This window comes from Vicia villosa, linkage group LG6 (assembly GCF_029867415.1).
Source record: "Vicia villosa cultivar HV-30 ecotype Madison, WI linkage group LG6, Vvil1.0, whole genome shotgun sequence".
NCBI lineage: Eukaryota > Viridiplantae > Streptophyta > Magnoliopsida > Fabales > Fabaceae > Vicia > Vicia villosa.
Window position 1 is genome coordinate 106874146 of NC_081185.1, and position 16461 is coordinate 106890606.

General features: G+C 36.6%; 3 protein-coding genes across 3 annotated transcripts in view; 1 reads left to right on the plus strand and 2 right to left on the minus strand.

Annotated features, from left to right (window-relative positions):
* Positions 1-190: 190 nt before the first annotated feature.
* The window catches only part of LOC131609504 (co-chaperone protein p23-2-like), a 33396-nt gene continuing 17125 nt past the window's right edge, over positions 191-16461 (plus strand). Inside the window, exon 1 of the mRNA XM_058881209.1 lies at positions 191-265. Coding sequence (XP_058737192.1) covers positions 261-265 — 5 coding nt within the window. The 5' untranslated portion in view covers positions 191-260. The remainder of the gene's footprint in view (positions 266-16461) is intronic.
* LOC131609501 (bifunctional UDP-glucose 4-epimerase and UDP-xylose 4-epimerase 1-like) lies at positions 722-2000 on the minus strand. The gene has a single exon (XM_058881207.1). The coding sequence runs from the start codon at positions 1938-1940 to the stop codon at positions 888-890; it is 1053 nt and encodes a 350-aa protein (XP_058737190.1). The 5' UTR covers positions 1941-2000; the 3' UTR covers positions 722-887.
* LOC131611024 (uncharacterized mitochondrial protein AtMg00810-like) lies at positions 6465-7582 on the minus strand. The gene has a single exon (XM_058883150.1). It carries the CDS (start codon positions 7506-7508, stop codon positions 6465-6467), a length of 1044 nt encoding a protein of 347 aa, XP_058739133.1. The 5' UTR covers positions 7509-7582.

Below are 16461 nucleotides of genomic sequence, written 5' to 3' on the forward strand. Positions count from 1 at the left end.
ATTATGCAAGATCTAACGGTATTTATTCGTGGTTCATGGTGAACCATTTAAATGATGGTTCACCCTAGACACAACCTTGTTTTCTAAAATTTATTTTTAAAAATATAAAAAAAATCTATTTTTTTAAAGTGGAAACAAACAAGCCTAAGTATATTCCTTAGTATAAATAGATTAAGGAACAAAGAAAAGGGACAAGTGAGACAAATCCAAACACTCACATTCACATAGCATTCACTTCTTCACTCTCCACTCTGCAGACAATGAGGTTTTTCCCTTTCTTGCTGTCTTTTTTCTCTTTCGTTTTACTTTTGCTGAAATCTGAAATTTTTCTATGTTTTCTATGAAGAAAAGCCATTATTACTTTCACTCTTGCTTAGTTTTAGCTTTGCCCCATTTCAATTTCATGTTATTATTATCTTTGCTACATTTGTTTCTACCATCAAAATCATACCTTTGTAATTATTATGAAGAAAAAATGAAACTTTTTGATATATTGTTGACTCATTTGTTTGTATAACCCTGTAAAGTTTCAATATTCTTAGTCATTTAAACAATTGAATGTTGAAATCGCGATAATTGATATTCGTGAAGAATCGCATTCAAAGAACACTGTTAGGGTTTCAGTTATGGGTGCATTGTAGAGACATTAGAAACCTTTGATACCGCGGATTAAATTATAAACATTTTTGTAAAACCCTATATAGTTTCGAATTTTATACCATTCAAGCAAATTATTTTTATTCAGTTATTGAATATTGGTCTCAAATAGCAGAGAATCACATTAGAATTAGAGTTTGACCTAAACAGGCTTCAAGTACTCTTTAACAATGGGAGGTCTATTAGTATAGAAAATATCGGTATATGAGTAGTGTATTTGTCGAGCTGATTCAAGGCTTCCCCGAGTAACCCCACGGGTTGTTCTTTGTCCAATTCCATTGGTCCCTGCACATCTCCTCTACACCATATTTGGCCTTCCAACCGAGTTCTCTCTCGGCTTTATCTGTAGATGCATAGACCTCGGTGGCGTCTCCTGGACGTCTTGGACACAAGTTCAATGCGATTTTCTTGCCAGAAGCTTTATTAAATGCGTCAACCATTTCAAGCACGGATGTGCCACGACCTGTTCCCAAATTGTAAGCCACACAACCTATGTTTTCCGTTGCGAAAAGCTTTCTTAGGGCGGCAATGTGACCGTCTGCTAAGTCCATCACATGGATATAGTCCCGTACCGCAGTGCCATCCCTTGTAGGATAATCATGACCGTAAACATTAAGCTCGGGTAATCTTCCAACGGCTACTTGCTGTATATAAGGCATGAGGTTATTCGGGATGCCCTTAGGATCTTCGCCGAGTTTACCACTTTCATGTGCCCCAACTGGATTGAAGTATCTCAGTAAAATGATTCTCCATTCTGGATCAGCTTTCTGAATATCTCGCGCAATTTCTTCAAGGAAAAGCTTCGTCCGTCCATAAGGGTTCATTGCTTGTAACTTGAAATCCTCCACACATGGTATTGTTTCAGGTTGGCCGTAAACCGTTGCAGACGATGAGAAAACCATGTTTTTGCAATTGTGCTTAGCCATAACATCATAGAGATTGATTGTGCCGACGAGATTATTATCGAAATAACGTTGAGGATTTTGAACACTTTCACCAACTGCTTTTAGCCCGGCAAAATGAATCACAGCCTCGAATTTAGTTTTTGAGAAGAGTTTCTCCAAATCATCTTTATTCCTGAGATCTCCCAGCGTGAATTCAAGATTCTGAGAAAGGTCTGGACCAACAACTTCACGAACGCGGTCCACTGCTTCCATAACAGAATTATCGAAATTATCGATGATGGAAACATGAAACCCATCTTTGAGAAGCTGAACAACGGTATGAGCGCCAATGAAACCAGCCCCGCCGGTTACAAGTATTTTTTGTGATGAAGACGCCATATGTTGAAACAGCTGAGATAGAGAGAGGCGTGAGATTTTGAGAGATAGAGAGCGTTGTGAAAAGTGGTAAATTTGGAATTTGAGTTTTGGATTTTATACAGTACTGAAATATCATTAATTGCTATTTTTGGGTAATGGACAGAAAATTGGGATCTGGAATGATTTTGTTAGATTTTAACTTTCTTTCTATCTGTAATCCATTTTTTATTTGTTAAATTACGCGCGCGGCTAATTTAGATAAGATTAGTAATATCACGCATGCATGTAACCTACAATTCTAACATTAATTTAACAATTAATAAAAATATCCAAAGTATAACACGTGAGATTCAAACTCGTGACCTTATACTTGCAAGCATTTACTCCATACCAATTGTGCTATCCTATTTATTCGAAATAAAAATGCACTTGAAAGCATATGAAGGTCAAACAAATATTTGTTACTTAAAAATACAAATAATTTAAAGTAAACTATTGTATATTTTTAAATAAGCAAAAAAATGTTAAAATGTTAGTATAAATAAACCCAAATTTTTGTAAAATCCAAAGTTTAAGATAATTTGACTGTTAGAAATAGGGCGGACAAATTTGGGGTATGACAAGAAGGAGAAGGAAAGTGGAAATCATTCAGTGTTGTTTTATCCCTTCTTATCTATGGGGTAGTGACGCAGTTGGAAGCCACCTAAAGGAATAGCAAGCGCTAAACATTGAATGAGGAATAAAGAAAACTTTGGATTCTATTATAATAAAAGAGATAATCCTTATGGCTATGCCAAAGGTCTTTAAATACATAAAACAAATAAACCCTATTGGGCCTTTAATCCAAAACAAAATTAAATAAAACAAATAAAACAAAAATTTCTTAAATATTAAAATTAAAATTGCTTAAATATTAAAATGCTTTTCGACGTGCGGTTTCTTCTTTGATATGCACAATCCTCCTACATCAGTCTCCTTCACTTCTGAAGAACTCGACCCCGAGTTCTCTTCTTGATAAAGAACTTCATCTGGCAGCTTGCTATAATTGTGAGTACCCACTGAAAACCTCTCCTTACGCCGAAATGCCATCACATCTTCTCCCACATTGAAAACTTTAACTTCCATGTGTTTATCTCGCATAGGAGGCAATTCGTTTGCCAGCTCATCTGCGGTTAACTCCTTGAAACCCTTTAGGATCCCTAGCAGTTCTTCTGGAATTTTTGTTTCCTCCTTTACAACATTCATCAACCCTTTAATCACCACTGGATAGAAACATTCATTTTCTTTTACAGCCTCATCAAGCTCCTTTTCAATCTGCATCATCATCAAAAATCTAGAATTCTTTCCTTCTGGATTCTTATCAAAGTGCAAAACAGGAGCCATAGCAATTTTATGTGTGCCCCGTGTAAACATAATCACGTCCTCGATAAGTGATATCATTATCAAACTGCCAAGGCCTACCAAGTAAAATATGACAAACATCCATATCAAGAACATCACAAAGTACCTCTTCTCTATAATATTTTCCGATGGAGATAGAAACTCTGCAGGTTAGTGTTACTCGAACTTGGGAGCCCTTACTTACCCAACCGAGGTTGTATGGCTTCTCATGTGGTTTTGTGGACAACTTCAAATAATCTACCAATTTTTTCGACACCGGATTCTCCATGCTGCCACTATCCACAATTAGATTACACACTTTGTTCTTGATAGAACAATGTGTCTTGAACAAATTCTTGCGCTGCCCTTCGTCTTTGGATGCTAGTAACATTCGCTGCAACACAAAATTTACCCTCTCATCAGATTCTTCCACCGCAAACTCAAAATTGGCATACTCATCGTTCTTAACTGTAGGATCTTCTCTTTCTTCATCTTCCTCCCTTTCTTCCACAACACCAGCGACTCTCCTTGTTGGACAAACATTTGATTTGTGACCTCTTCCGTTACAACTATAACATGTGTCTATAGCGGGTCTAGCATATGGATTATTCGGCCTCTGAATTGGTGCTTTACCCTGATGCACACTGCTAGAGCTGCTAGCCCCCTTATTCCCAAGGTTGGAATCTCGGGATGTTGCATTATTTTCCTTGTCACCTGCTGATTCACAGTTACTTTGGGGTGAGTACCTTTCAATAGACGAGAAATTTCGAGGGGATTTCTCCATCAATTCTGCCTTCAAAGCCAAACTGGATTCTCCAGCTACGGTCCATACAGTCTGTAAACCCATCTTCTCCTACAAGGATCCCTTTAGGCCACTGATGTATCGAGCCACTTTTTGGCTTTCTGATTCTCCCAATTCATTGCGCTCAGAAAACCGCAGGAACTCAGCTGTGTATTCAGTCAAGGTTCTCTTGCCCTAAACACACTCGATGTACATCTTATAACGAATCTGCTCATAATCCTCCGGTAAAAACCGCTCCAGCATCAATTGTTTCATTCTTCTCCAAGTTTTGAGTGGCCCCTTCCTTTGTCTCTGCCTTTGAACAACAAGTTTATCCCGCCAAACAGCTGCAGTACTTTTAAGCCTAATCGCAACCATCTTGACTTGTTTGTTCTCAAGGACACCCATAACGTCGAAGAACCTGTCAACGTCAATCTGCCAATCAAGAAACTCCTCCACTCGCATAGTTCCGTAGAACAATGGAACATCAGCCTTCACTCGATAGTCATGGTTGTTCTGTAGATTCCCACGATTAACCTCTTCATTGTAAGTTTCTTCCTCATCAGAACTCGAATCTTCGACACAGTTTCCTCCCTGCAGAACCCTAATCGGTTCCTCTCTCCTGTCTCTTCGCCGATTCCCATTGTTGTTGGCGTTATTCGCCTGATTTTCTAAATTCGCCATCTATTCAGTCAAAGCAGTTAGAGTCGCGGTAAAAGCCGTGGTAATTCCCTCAAGATCTGCTTTAGTCACCGGTTGATCCGCCATAGTTGTCAAGCTATGAAAAGAACAGGAGAAAACCTGCTCTGATGCCAACTGACGCAGTTGGAAGCCGCCCAAAGGAATAGCAAGCGCTAAACCTTGAATGAAAACAGGGTTGCAAGCGCAAACCCTATAGATATGCTCTGGAGTCCACCAGGAATAAAGAAAACTTTGAATTCTATTATAATAAAAGAGATAATCCTTATGGCCATGCCAAAGGTCTTTAAATACAGAAAACAAATAAACCCTATTGGGCCTTATGAACCTTTAATCCAAAACAAAATTAAACAAAACAAATAAAACAGAAATTGCTTAAATATTAAAATTAAAATTGCTTAAATATTAAAATTCTTTTCGACGTGCGGTTTCTTCGTTGATATGCACAATCCTCCTACATCAGGTAGTCATGTTCTCTGACGAGGATGATTTTGTAGACCTTTCGGCTATCAATGTGTTATTTGCTCAAAATCCAGTTCCCACTCACCTAGATCAATCTCCTTGTAGTTAGGAGGGAGCATGGGAAATTGAATATTTAAGCAAACTCTTCAAGTGTCAAAGAAATTTGGTGCTTTTTAACTTCAAAGGTGATAACACTATTTTCACATATGAGGTTAAGTTAGAACACTTTTATTAGAGTTGGATAAATATCCACTGGTGTATCGCAGATGGAGTTTCTCAGACCTGCTTCTTCGAACATCTTGAAGAATTCACAATATTTGAAAACAATCACCTTCAAAAAGTATAAAGACATGATATCTCTAGTGCATACTCTTTGTTATAACTGACCACTTGCTTCATAGTTAAGAATTCTTCTGAAAAGTATGTTGGAGCGCAAGAATTGGCATAAGTTTTAATTCTTTTTGGTACCATGATGATGGACAAGGACCAAGAGTAAAATGCCCAAAATTTTGTAAACATATTGTAGCTAGAGAACAAGAGGACGAACAAGATAATGCAAGACAGGATGAAAAAATATGAGGCGGGGTTTACCTTTTTTAGGTTACAGATAAACAATTATTTGCACGATCTAATCGATTATTGTGGTCGAGAATTTATGTTAGAGATATTTGATTGACGGGGGGGCATGTTGATCAAGGTCATAATCGATTATAGTTTGGATTTAATCGATTATGAGGCACAAAATTTTAAATAATTTGAAGAAGAATCTAATTGATTAGACCTATAAGATAATCGATTATGCAATATGTTTTATAAGAATTTAGTATATCCCCTTATGATCAGCAATGCTCTTTTCTAATTTATCATTATCTCTACTTATCTAAACACTAAGTTTAAACATTTGATCATGTGTTAGAAATGTTACCCCAATGTCTTATTCTCTTGAAGCTTTGAGGCACATATGATCTTTTTTATTAGAGTTCTTTCTTTGAGAAGATACAATGTGAGAGTCTTCTGATGTATCGTCAATTACATCTCTAAAAATATTTGAATATATTGATATTGACCTCTATTGAATGGAATGGTAAAAAAGCTATTGTATTTTATTCCTCAGCTCTAGGCTGATATATATAATGGTAATACAATAATGATATTAATTCTTTCCTTAATGGAGAATAAAGGGAAATAATACAAATAGAAATAATATATTCCAACACCCCCCCTCAAGTTGGTGCATAGATATCTATCATGCCCAACTTGTCAATCAAATGCTCAAAAGTTGGTCTTGCCAAACTTTTGGTAAGGATATCCGCAGTTTGCTGATTTGAAGTCACAAAAGGGAGACATATGATTCCAGCATTTAACTTCTCTTTAATGAAGTGTCGATCAATCTCAATATGTTTGGTTCTGTCATGTTGAACTGAGTTATGAGCTATGCTAATGGCAGCTTTACTGTCAGAGTATAATTTTAATGGAAGCTCAATTTTCATCTTAAGTTCTTTTAGGACTCTAAGGATCCATAACCCTTCACAAATACCTTGAGACATAGCTCTAAACTCAGCTTCTGCACTACTTCTTGCTACAACTCCTTGTTTCTTGCTCCTCCATGTCACAAGATTACCCCAAACATAAGTACAATATCCAGAGGTTGATCTTCTATCTGTGACTGAGCCTGCCCAATCAGCATCCGTGAAGATAGACACATTTCTTTCACTAGTTTTCTTAAAATGTAAGCCTTTACCAGGCTTTCCCTTCAAATATCTCAGTATCCGATAGACTGCCTCAAGATGTTCCTCGTAAGGAGAATGCATAAATTGACTTACTACACTAACTGAGAAAGCAATATCAGGTCGGGTATGTGACAAATAAATCAGTTTTCCAACCAATCTCTGATATCTTCCAGTGTCAACAGGAACACTACCTTCTCCCCAAAGTTTAGCATTAGGATCCATAGGGGTATCTGCAGGACGACATCCACTCATTCCTGTTTCTTTCAAGAAATCTAGAATGTATTTCTGCTGTGAAACCACAATACCCTTCTTTGACCGAGCAACCTCCATACCAAGAAAATATCGCATGGATCCTAAGTCCTTGATTTCAAAGTCTACTGCTAATTTCTCTTTTACTCTTGCCATTTCAACTGTATCGTCTCCAGTAAGGACAATATCATCAACATATACAATCAGGGCAGCCAATTTCCCATCATGGGAGAACTTTGTGAATAAGGTGTGATCAGCCTGTCCTTGAATGTACCCTTGTTTCTTCATGGACTGAGTGAATTTTTCAAACCAAGCTCTAGGAGACTATTTTAATCCATACAAAGACTTATTTAATTTGCATACATTTGATCCAAATTTGTCTTCAAAGCCAGGAGGAATGTCCATGTATACTTCTTCTAGATCGCCATTAAGAAAAGCATTTTTAACATCTAACTGATGTAGGGGCCAATCCAGGTTAGCAGCAAGAGATAAAAAAATTCTTACAGTGTTCAGTTTTGCAACAGGAGCAAATGTCTCTGAGTAGTCTATACCATAGGTCTGAGTAAATCCTTTAGCCACCAAGCGAGCCTTGTACCTTTCAATGGACCCATATGAATTATACTTCACAGTAAACACCCATTTGCATCCAACTGTCTTCTTGTCATTCGGTAGTGTCATAACACTCCAAATTTTGTTCTTTTCTAGAGCTTTCATCTCCTCAAGTACAACTTCCCTCCACTTTGGAATTTCTAGAGTAACCTGTACATTTTTTGGAATTTCTACACTAGACAATTTTGAGGTGAAGGCAAACAGAGATGAAGACAAATTTGAATATGATATAAAATTGGACATGGGGTGTTTAGTACACGATCTAACAGGTTTTCTAATGGCAACATGATCATCTATATCAGGATACAAAATACGACTTTCACAAACAGAGATGGACTTACCTTTCCTATTCTTAGGAGGTTGATCATTCCCCGGTTCAGATTCCTGACAGTGTGGAGATGTGGACTCATCCATTCCTTTGTGGTTCTTTTTTACAAAAACCTTCCCTTTCCAAATCCCGTTTCCTAATTCAAATCTGTTTTCCTGAAGTGACTCATTATTCTGTGGCATTTCAATTAGATCATCACTATCATCGTTTTCAGGAATTTCATTGTTTTCTACATGAGAAAATGTAGGCTCAGATTCGCAAGGATCGTTACTCATAACAGGAGTAGGATTAAATAAAGAATCATGGCCATTTTCTGTTGGTGCAGAAGTATAAGTCTCAGAACTTTGTGATACAGGCAAAGATAAATTATTTAAAAAACTCATGTTCTCAATTTGAAACAAGTCTTCCTTTATATCCCCCCTTGATGAGTGTCATCAAAAAAAGGTTTATTTTCAAAAAATGTAACATCCATAGTGACAAACATTTTTTTGGTTTTTGGATCAAAACATTTATATCCTTTTTAGGTTGGGGAGTATCCAACAAAAACACACTTTATAGCACGTGGTTCAAGTTTTCCAACATTCTTATGTTCATGAACAAAAGCTGTGCAACCAAAGATTTTTAATGTCAGATCAGTTAAAACACGAGAACTAGGAAAACATTCTTTGAAAGTATTAATCGGAATTTGAAAATTAAGAACTCTGGAGGGCATTATATTAATTAAATATGCAGCTGTTAAAACGGCTTCGCCCCACAAATATTTTGGTACTTTATTTGTGAAAAGTAAAGCTCTAGCAACCTCCAATAAATGTCTATTTTTCCTTTCGGCAACTCCATTTTGTTGAGGAGTATTAGGACATGAACTTTGATGTACAATCCCATTTTTTAGAAAAAAATCATCCAGAATAGTGTTAAAATATTATTTGCCATTATCACTTCTAAAGACTTGGATATTTGTTTGAAATTGATTCTGCACCATTGTAAAAAAATTCTTTACAGCCTGACAAACATCTGATTTCCCCTTTAACAAGTACACCCAACATACTCTTGTATGGTCATCTATAAATGTGATAAACCATTTTTTGAGAGAGAGTGTACTTGTACGGTTAGGGCCCCAAACATCACTGAATAATAGAAAAAGGTTTTGATGGTTTATAAGGCTGTATTGAAAATTGGAAACGATGACGTTTTGCAAACTCACATGCTTCACATTTAAACGAAGAAAAGTTCTTATTATGAAATAACTTAGGAAACAAGTGTTTTAAGTAACGAAAACTAGGATGACCTAATCTTAAATGCCATGTCATAATGTTTTCATCTTTATTATTCAAAACTGAAAAAGACTCAAAACAGGAACTTATTGTTTTTGAAGGTAGTTGTGATGCAGATCCAATGTCAAGGTAGTAGAGTCCTCCACTCTCCTTAGCACTGCCAATCATCTTCCCCGAGTTCAAATCCTGAAAGACACAGTGAGATCGGAAAAAATTAGTTTGACAATTTATATCTTGGGCTAATTTACTAACGGACATTAAATTACATGATAAATTTGGAACATTGTAATACGGTGAACTGACTTTTATAATCGAAATGTGCGGTAAAGCAAGAGTCGCCACCGACTTTTATTTTATCCAAACAAGTTAGAAAGGCTAAAAGAAACAGGAAAAACCTTTTAAATAAAATAGGGTTCAGGGGGTAATTATGCAAAGGGAAGGTTTAAGGCACCCTTTACATCCATGGTTTTCCATGGGCTCTTAATTGCTTTGCTCTTTGTTTTTTTTTTAGAAAAGTAGATGAAAAAGGATAGGGACTTTAGCTCGTAAATGAGCGTAGCCCTTTTGAAGGATTATGAGAAAGAATATAAAATTTTAGAGCAAGGCAAAGCAATTAGGGGCAATTACCTTAAACTTAGATGATAGGTTTCTTTTAGCCTTTCAGGATGAAAGGGTCTATCCTTGCCATAAGAGGGCAGGAAGCCTTTCGTTTGGAGGTTGAAGGGTCATCGCGTTATCATTCGCCATAAGACTGACCCATGCCATAGGGAGGCAGGTAGTCTAAGGGGAAAGATCAGAATAGCCTTTTTCGTAGGCAGCCAGAGGATATCTCAGCCTTTTCGAAGGCAACTTACGAGGGTCGAGATCATGCTTATCGAAGGCAGCATCATTAGGGACCATGATCTTTAATCGAGGCAACATGGCTGAGGTATCCTCATATTCGAGGGACTGGCTATTCTGCAAAAACACAAGGCAACAGGCAACAGGCAACAGAGAGGGTTACCCAAAAGTGTGCGTGGGTGCACCAATCACGTGATTATGTTCAGTTATATTATCTTGTAATTAGTGATGCTAGATTCAATTCAAAGTTGTCACTCCCCAGAATTACTAACCACGCAGTATAATATAAACAGTAATAACGGGGAAGGGAAATTGTAACCAGCGGAGGAGAGGGGAATTGAAACCAGCGGGATGTAATTAAAAAGCAAAAGGTTTAACACAAATAATAATTGAGGATAGGGTTTAGGGTTACCGATACGCGTAGCTTTGGCAATTTGACAAACCCTGAAAAGGCGGAAAAACAAGAAGGCAAAATATAGTGAGTGCATTATTTGTTCAGGGACAATTAGGGTTAACCCTAATAAAATAAAGGATAAATAAATTAATAATAAATAAATAAACAATACTTAGCTTTGCATTTGGATTTGATCTGACATGGTTGACAGTCGGAGGAAGCCTCAAGGTTAACCCTGAAAGTGGCAAGGCAAAGGCAGAAAAATTGAGTGTAGGCATAGTTCAAATAGATGTCAAAAGGCAAACCCTAAAAATAAAAGGAAACAAAATAAATCTAAGAATTAAATTAAATACTTAGCTTCGATTGGAAGGTTGATGGGTAAAGGTTCGCCTCGAGCCTTAAGCATTGAATCTGATCATCAGAGAATTGACAAAAATATAAGTGTAGGAGGAGTTCTATTGACGAGGAAATTAAACCCTAATCACATAAAAAAACTAATAACAATAATAATAAAAGAAGGGTTTAGAACTTAACTTCGTTCTTTTGATGTGGCGCGTAGTCAGAAGGCACCTGGAAAGACAACCCTGAAAAGGCACAGAAAAAGAAATATATTCAGTGTAGGGCAAACCCTAGTTAGGATTCAAATTTAGTATAATGGTAAATTGATTTGATTAATTATTGGTCTTACGACCTAATTAATCAAATCGGGACGGGAAAATTAAATCGAGTGTGAAAATAATTTTTTAGGAATTTTTTTGTGAATTAAATAAGATACATATAAATTTTTAAGTATGTGCAAATAATAAGAAATAAATATACAATTAAATAAACATAAGTATATAATTAAAATAAATATAAGTATATAAATATAATTAAAATAAATATATAATTATAATTGAGAAAATAAGCATATTATAAAAATAAAATAATTAAATAAACAAAATTATAAAAAGTTTTTATGATAATATATATATATATATATATATATATATATATATATAACTAGTTTATTATTATTAGGAAAAATAAAAAAGGATTTAAATTAATATATAATTAAAATAAATATAAAAAGGCTGTGTAATTAAAATTAAAAAAAAATTCTAAAATACTTAACTTCTGATCAGGTGTGGCACGTGCGTGGGAGTCCATGGTGCACCATCATTCTGACGCTCGTTGGATTGGAAAGAATGATGATTGGATGGCTGCGATGATGGGAGTACATGATAAGCCATGTTTCTTAACGCACAGGATCCTGGGATTTCAAAAGGGGGCGCGCGCGTTTTTTACCCAATCAGAGGGTGACACCTCTTCATCTTCAACCTTGGGCCATCATCTTTAACAGGGCTCTTCGCCAAAAGCGCTATGAAACACTAACCATCCAACCTGAAAAATAACGAATGCATACAAATGGCTACAGAAATTTGGCGCGATGGTGCCATTGAATTCGTCTCGATCACGTGAACCCGATGGTACCTATCTTGAAGCCTAATTTTACGTTATTCAGAAAGCCCCAATCTCAAGGGTACGAACCCTAACATGGCAAGTCACTCAAAACAGCATAATATCACACCAAACTTTCCAGAAACAATAATCATAGCATTTTAAACATGAATATGTCATTAATTTTGAGTATGGATGCTTGTGCTATGCGAATCGACATAAAATAGAAATTGACAAACCTGTGAGTATACCTGCGTGTTCTTGAGGATGCAGTGCTTGAAAACGATCGAGAAAGGTTCCTTGGAGGTCCAGGAACAAATTTAGATCAACAAAAAGCCTTGAATCACCTTGTAGCCAAGGATTGGAATTTGAATTTTGTATGAATTTTGAACTCCGGTTTTGATGCTCTTGGCTGCAGATTTTCGTGAACCCTAGCATCTGGCCTTGATCAGTATATATATGAGATTGATTAGGGCAAATAAAATTGAAGGAAATCTCTTTGAATCAAGAATTCAATGTGATGAAAATTTGATTGAAATTATGAAGAAATTTTCCTTAATTATGGCTCAATTTCAATCTTTTTTCACCAATCCTTTTATGCACGAAATTTGTATCCAATATTGTGTTTAAATGATGATTGAATTGATTGGAAATAGAATCAAATCAAATTTCTTGTTATTTACATGATTTGTTTTGATTTTTAATCACTTTTAATATGAATAAAAATTCATACTAAATCACATAATTCAATTAAATTCGTGGCAATTGGTTATTGGGCTTTAGATGACTTGTGGATCAAGGTTGAATAAAAATATCTTAGGCCCATTTGCAAAAATATTCAAATTTCTTCACATTTTTCCCTCCAAAATAGCCCAACTTTAGCAAGGCCTATCTCCCTCAATTTTTATAGGTATGGGGGTGTTCTAGGACTTTTTAGAAACCTTAGAGAGTCCCCTAACCAGTTTCTTTGGTCTCATGTCAAAATTATTTTCTATGCTCCTTGTGTGTCCTTTTGAAAAAAGTGTCTTTTTGTTGACTTTTGAAAAGGACCTATAATGTTTTGGTCCATATCTCTCAAATGATGCATTTTTGGACTTGGCATGTGAGACACAAATTTGTAGAGAATTAAATTTCCTTCAAAATAAGCTTTGGATGGGAAATTTCTGATGTTCCATGTGAGAGTTATGGCTGGTCAAAGTTCAGTTGACTTTTCCTATGCAAAACCCTAATTTAGAAACTTTTTGACTTGTTGATTTTTGTTCTTTCCTTGATGAACCATGATCAATTCTTGATCAAATGGTGAATTATACTTCACTATGAGGATCTTGACAAAAAATATCAGGAGCTTTGACTTTACTTTGACTACAGTTGACTTTTAGGTTAGCTTAGTCGACTGTTGCATTTTTGAACAATTGAGTGACCAATCCTTTGAGATGAGACTTGATATTTGTCATTGAGATGATGTGAGATATATTGAGCCATATGAGATGCCTTGGAGCCATTGATTCACTGATTTCTCTTTGAATAAGTCAAACCCTAGTTTTAGAGCCTTGTGTAGGAGAATGTGTTTTAGGAGCTTTGTGTATTGATTTGAATTTGTATAAGGAAGAAAAGCATGGGCAAATTTTGGGGTATGACAGCTGCCCCTGTTCAATTATCTTAAACCTGAAGATGTAGAGTGGTTTGTATGCCAGTCGGTATCTGAAGGTGGAAGATGATTGAACACTAGAATACCAAGAAATTTGCCCTTGTTGAAGTAGGGACCTTTGTCGGAGATGGGCTTAAAGATGCCATCAGACTTGATATACTTGAGAGTCAGAATGTGTCGTACGTTAGACTATTTCTGAGGAATAGACTTAGGTTGAGTCGTACGTTAGACTGGGTCTAGTTTGCATCAGCAGATGTCTGGAAAACCGTGCTTTAGGTCGAAGAATAAATCGTGCGTTAGACTATTCTCAATTGCATCCGTAGATGTCTGGAAAACCGTGCGTTAGGTCGAATAATAAATCGTGCGTTAGACTATTCTCAATTGCATCCTCAGATGTCTGGAAAACCGTGCGTTAGGTTGAAGAATAAATCGTGCGTTAGACTATTCTCAATTGCATCCGTAGATGTCTGGAAAACTGTGCGTTAGGTCGAAGAATAAATCGTGCGTTAGACTATTCTCAATTGCATCCTCAGATGTCTGGAAAACTGTGCGTTAGGTCGAAGAATAAATCGTGCGTTAGACTATTCTCAATTGCATCCTCAGATGTCTGGAAAACCGTGCGTTAGGTTGAAGAATAAATCGTGCGTTAGACTATTCTCAATTGCATCCGTAGATGTCTGGAAGGCCGTGCGTTAGGCTTTGCTTTGAATAAGATTCGAACTTTTGTAATGTACCTGTCAGATAATATTCACTTGGTAACAATGTCAGTTTTATGCAATGTTTATGATGTATGTAATGTGTTCCTCAAAATAAATGAGGAATGTGCGTATGAAGTAATGTATGCGATGTATGAATATGTTTATGATTTATGATGTATGACTATGATTTATGTTGCTTCTTGGAACATCTAGATTGAGGAGATAGATTATTCTCTTGTTGTGATTTTGATGTTTTGATCTTGTCTTGAAGATGCTCGATTGGGGATTTACGATTTCTGCTTGGGGATGATCAGTAACTTGATGTACCCTGATTGGGAATAAAAGATATTAGTAGACCATGTTGGAGAAGAGCCAAGTGTTGGAGAACCGGTAGTGTTGAAAATGTAAACTCTATTGGGGAGCCATATCTTTGTCGGGACGAAAGCATTTGAAAATGATTACTCTGTAGGGATATGATCTTGTGAAATCAGCTTTGTGGGAATACGTGGATGTCTTGACCGTTGCCCCCAGTATTATAGTACCTACCATTCATGGATTTAATTAGGACACACCACTGAATGTTGATCAAGATGTCAAACTGGACTTGCATAGATTTGCCCCAGTTAGTAGGAACTTTGGAAAGATTCGCCTCGCGAGGACTTTATGAGGTGTGCACTATGGGCGACATGCCCCTAGTAATCATAGGCTCAAGACAATGTCTTATGTTGGTTGAGAAGTAGCTTCAGATCTACTTGGATGCATGCCCTTGATTGTTTTGGCATCCTTGAGATATTCTCAGAATCTTGACTTGATTGCCCCAGATTGATTGGGCGAAGCGTGCCATGCCCCTTGTATACGTAGGAGACATGGCTTCTTGGAGTAATATTGTCTGTCGGGATGACTTTCAGTCATTAGTTGTACCATGTGCAGGTTCTTTCTGTTGCTAACATTTGAAGTTATGTAGCAGAATTTGTTTAATAATGAATTCATGAGATGCAATGCATACATTTGGCTTGAGTTTTCGAAAAACGTTAAAATAAGAGATGTAAAGGCGTGATATTTGTAAAACATGATATTCGTAACAATGTGATGTTTGTGAAAACGTGATATTAACTTAGCATTTTTGGTACCCTTAAGGAGTCGGGATACCTTTTTGGTGACAGTGTGCTTTCGAACTAACCATGCTTCAATTAGGACTTTCAAGGGTTGTAATGTGGCTTGGTTCACGGTTTAAGAAACAAAGGATAAAAGCTCAAAACTTGATTGTACCCACCCCTCTTCGTGATGATCTTCAGTCCTAAGCTCAGTTAATTCAACTCATGCATTCAGGTTCCAAGAGACTTTTGGATTTGCGCCTTTGATAATGACGATGGTTCACAAGCAAAGAGAACTTTCGAGATGGCAGTCACTTCTTCCTTTTGGTAGTCACAACATTGTGTTGTTCAGGAATTTGTTGACCTCTCTTTTTTCTTTTTTTTCATCTTTTTGATATCCCTAACTTTTGCCTGAACTGTCTATCTTGAGCTTACAGTCAGCGGGATGCCTTGATTTTTGCCTAAGTCTTCTTTTTGATTTTTGACTTAGCAGGCTTTTCTTTGTATATGTGTTTTTTATTCATCATTTTTCTTTTTGAAAGATACTGACTGCCTTGCTTGACGAACCATTGGTTTTTTGATTGACATCTCCAACACTTCTTTGATGTGTGCGGATGAACGCTTCTGGTTGAAACCCTTTTTGAAAGGTGTACTGAATGATTCTCTTAAAATAGAATGCACAGCCAAATTAACTGAGAACTACCCTGCCCCAGGTTATGATTAAGGGTTTTAGTTAGTACAAGAAAAAAACTTCTACTTCTTAGGCTCAAAGGGGTTGACGAGGGATTAACATCCTTATATATCCACTGTTTAGGAATTGAAACAATGCCTGTACATCGTCAGCATAGTCCGTTCAAAAGCATACTGTATGAGGTTGCGGTATCGTTTTCGTCATCCTCCCTCAAAAGGCTTACAGCTT

Coding starts and splice junctions, on each gene's coding strand:
- LOC131609501 (XM_058881207.1), bottom strand. CDS start 1,940: ATGGCGTCTTCATCACAAAAAATACTTGTAACCGGCGGGGCTGGTTTC.
- LOC131611024 (XM_058883150.1), bottom strand. CDS start 7,508: ATGAAGAAACAAGGGTACATTCAAGGACAGGCTGATCACACCTTATTC.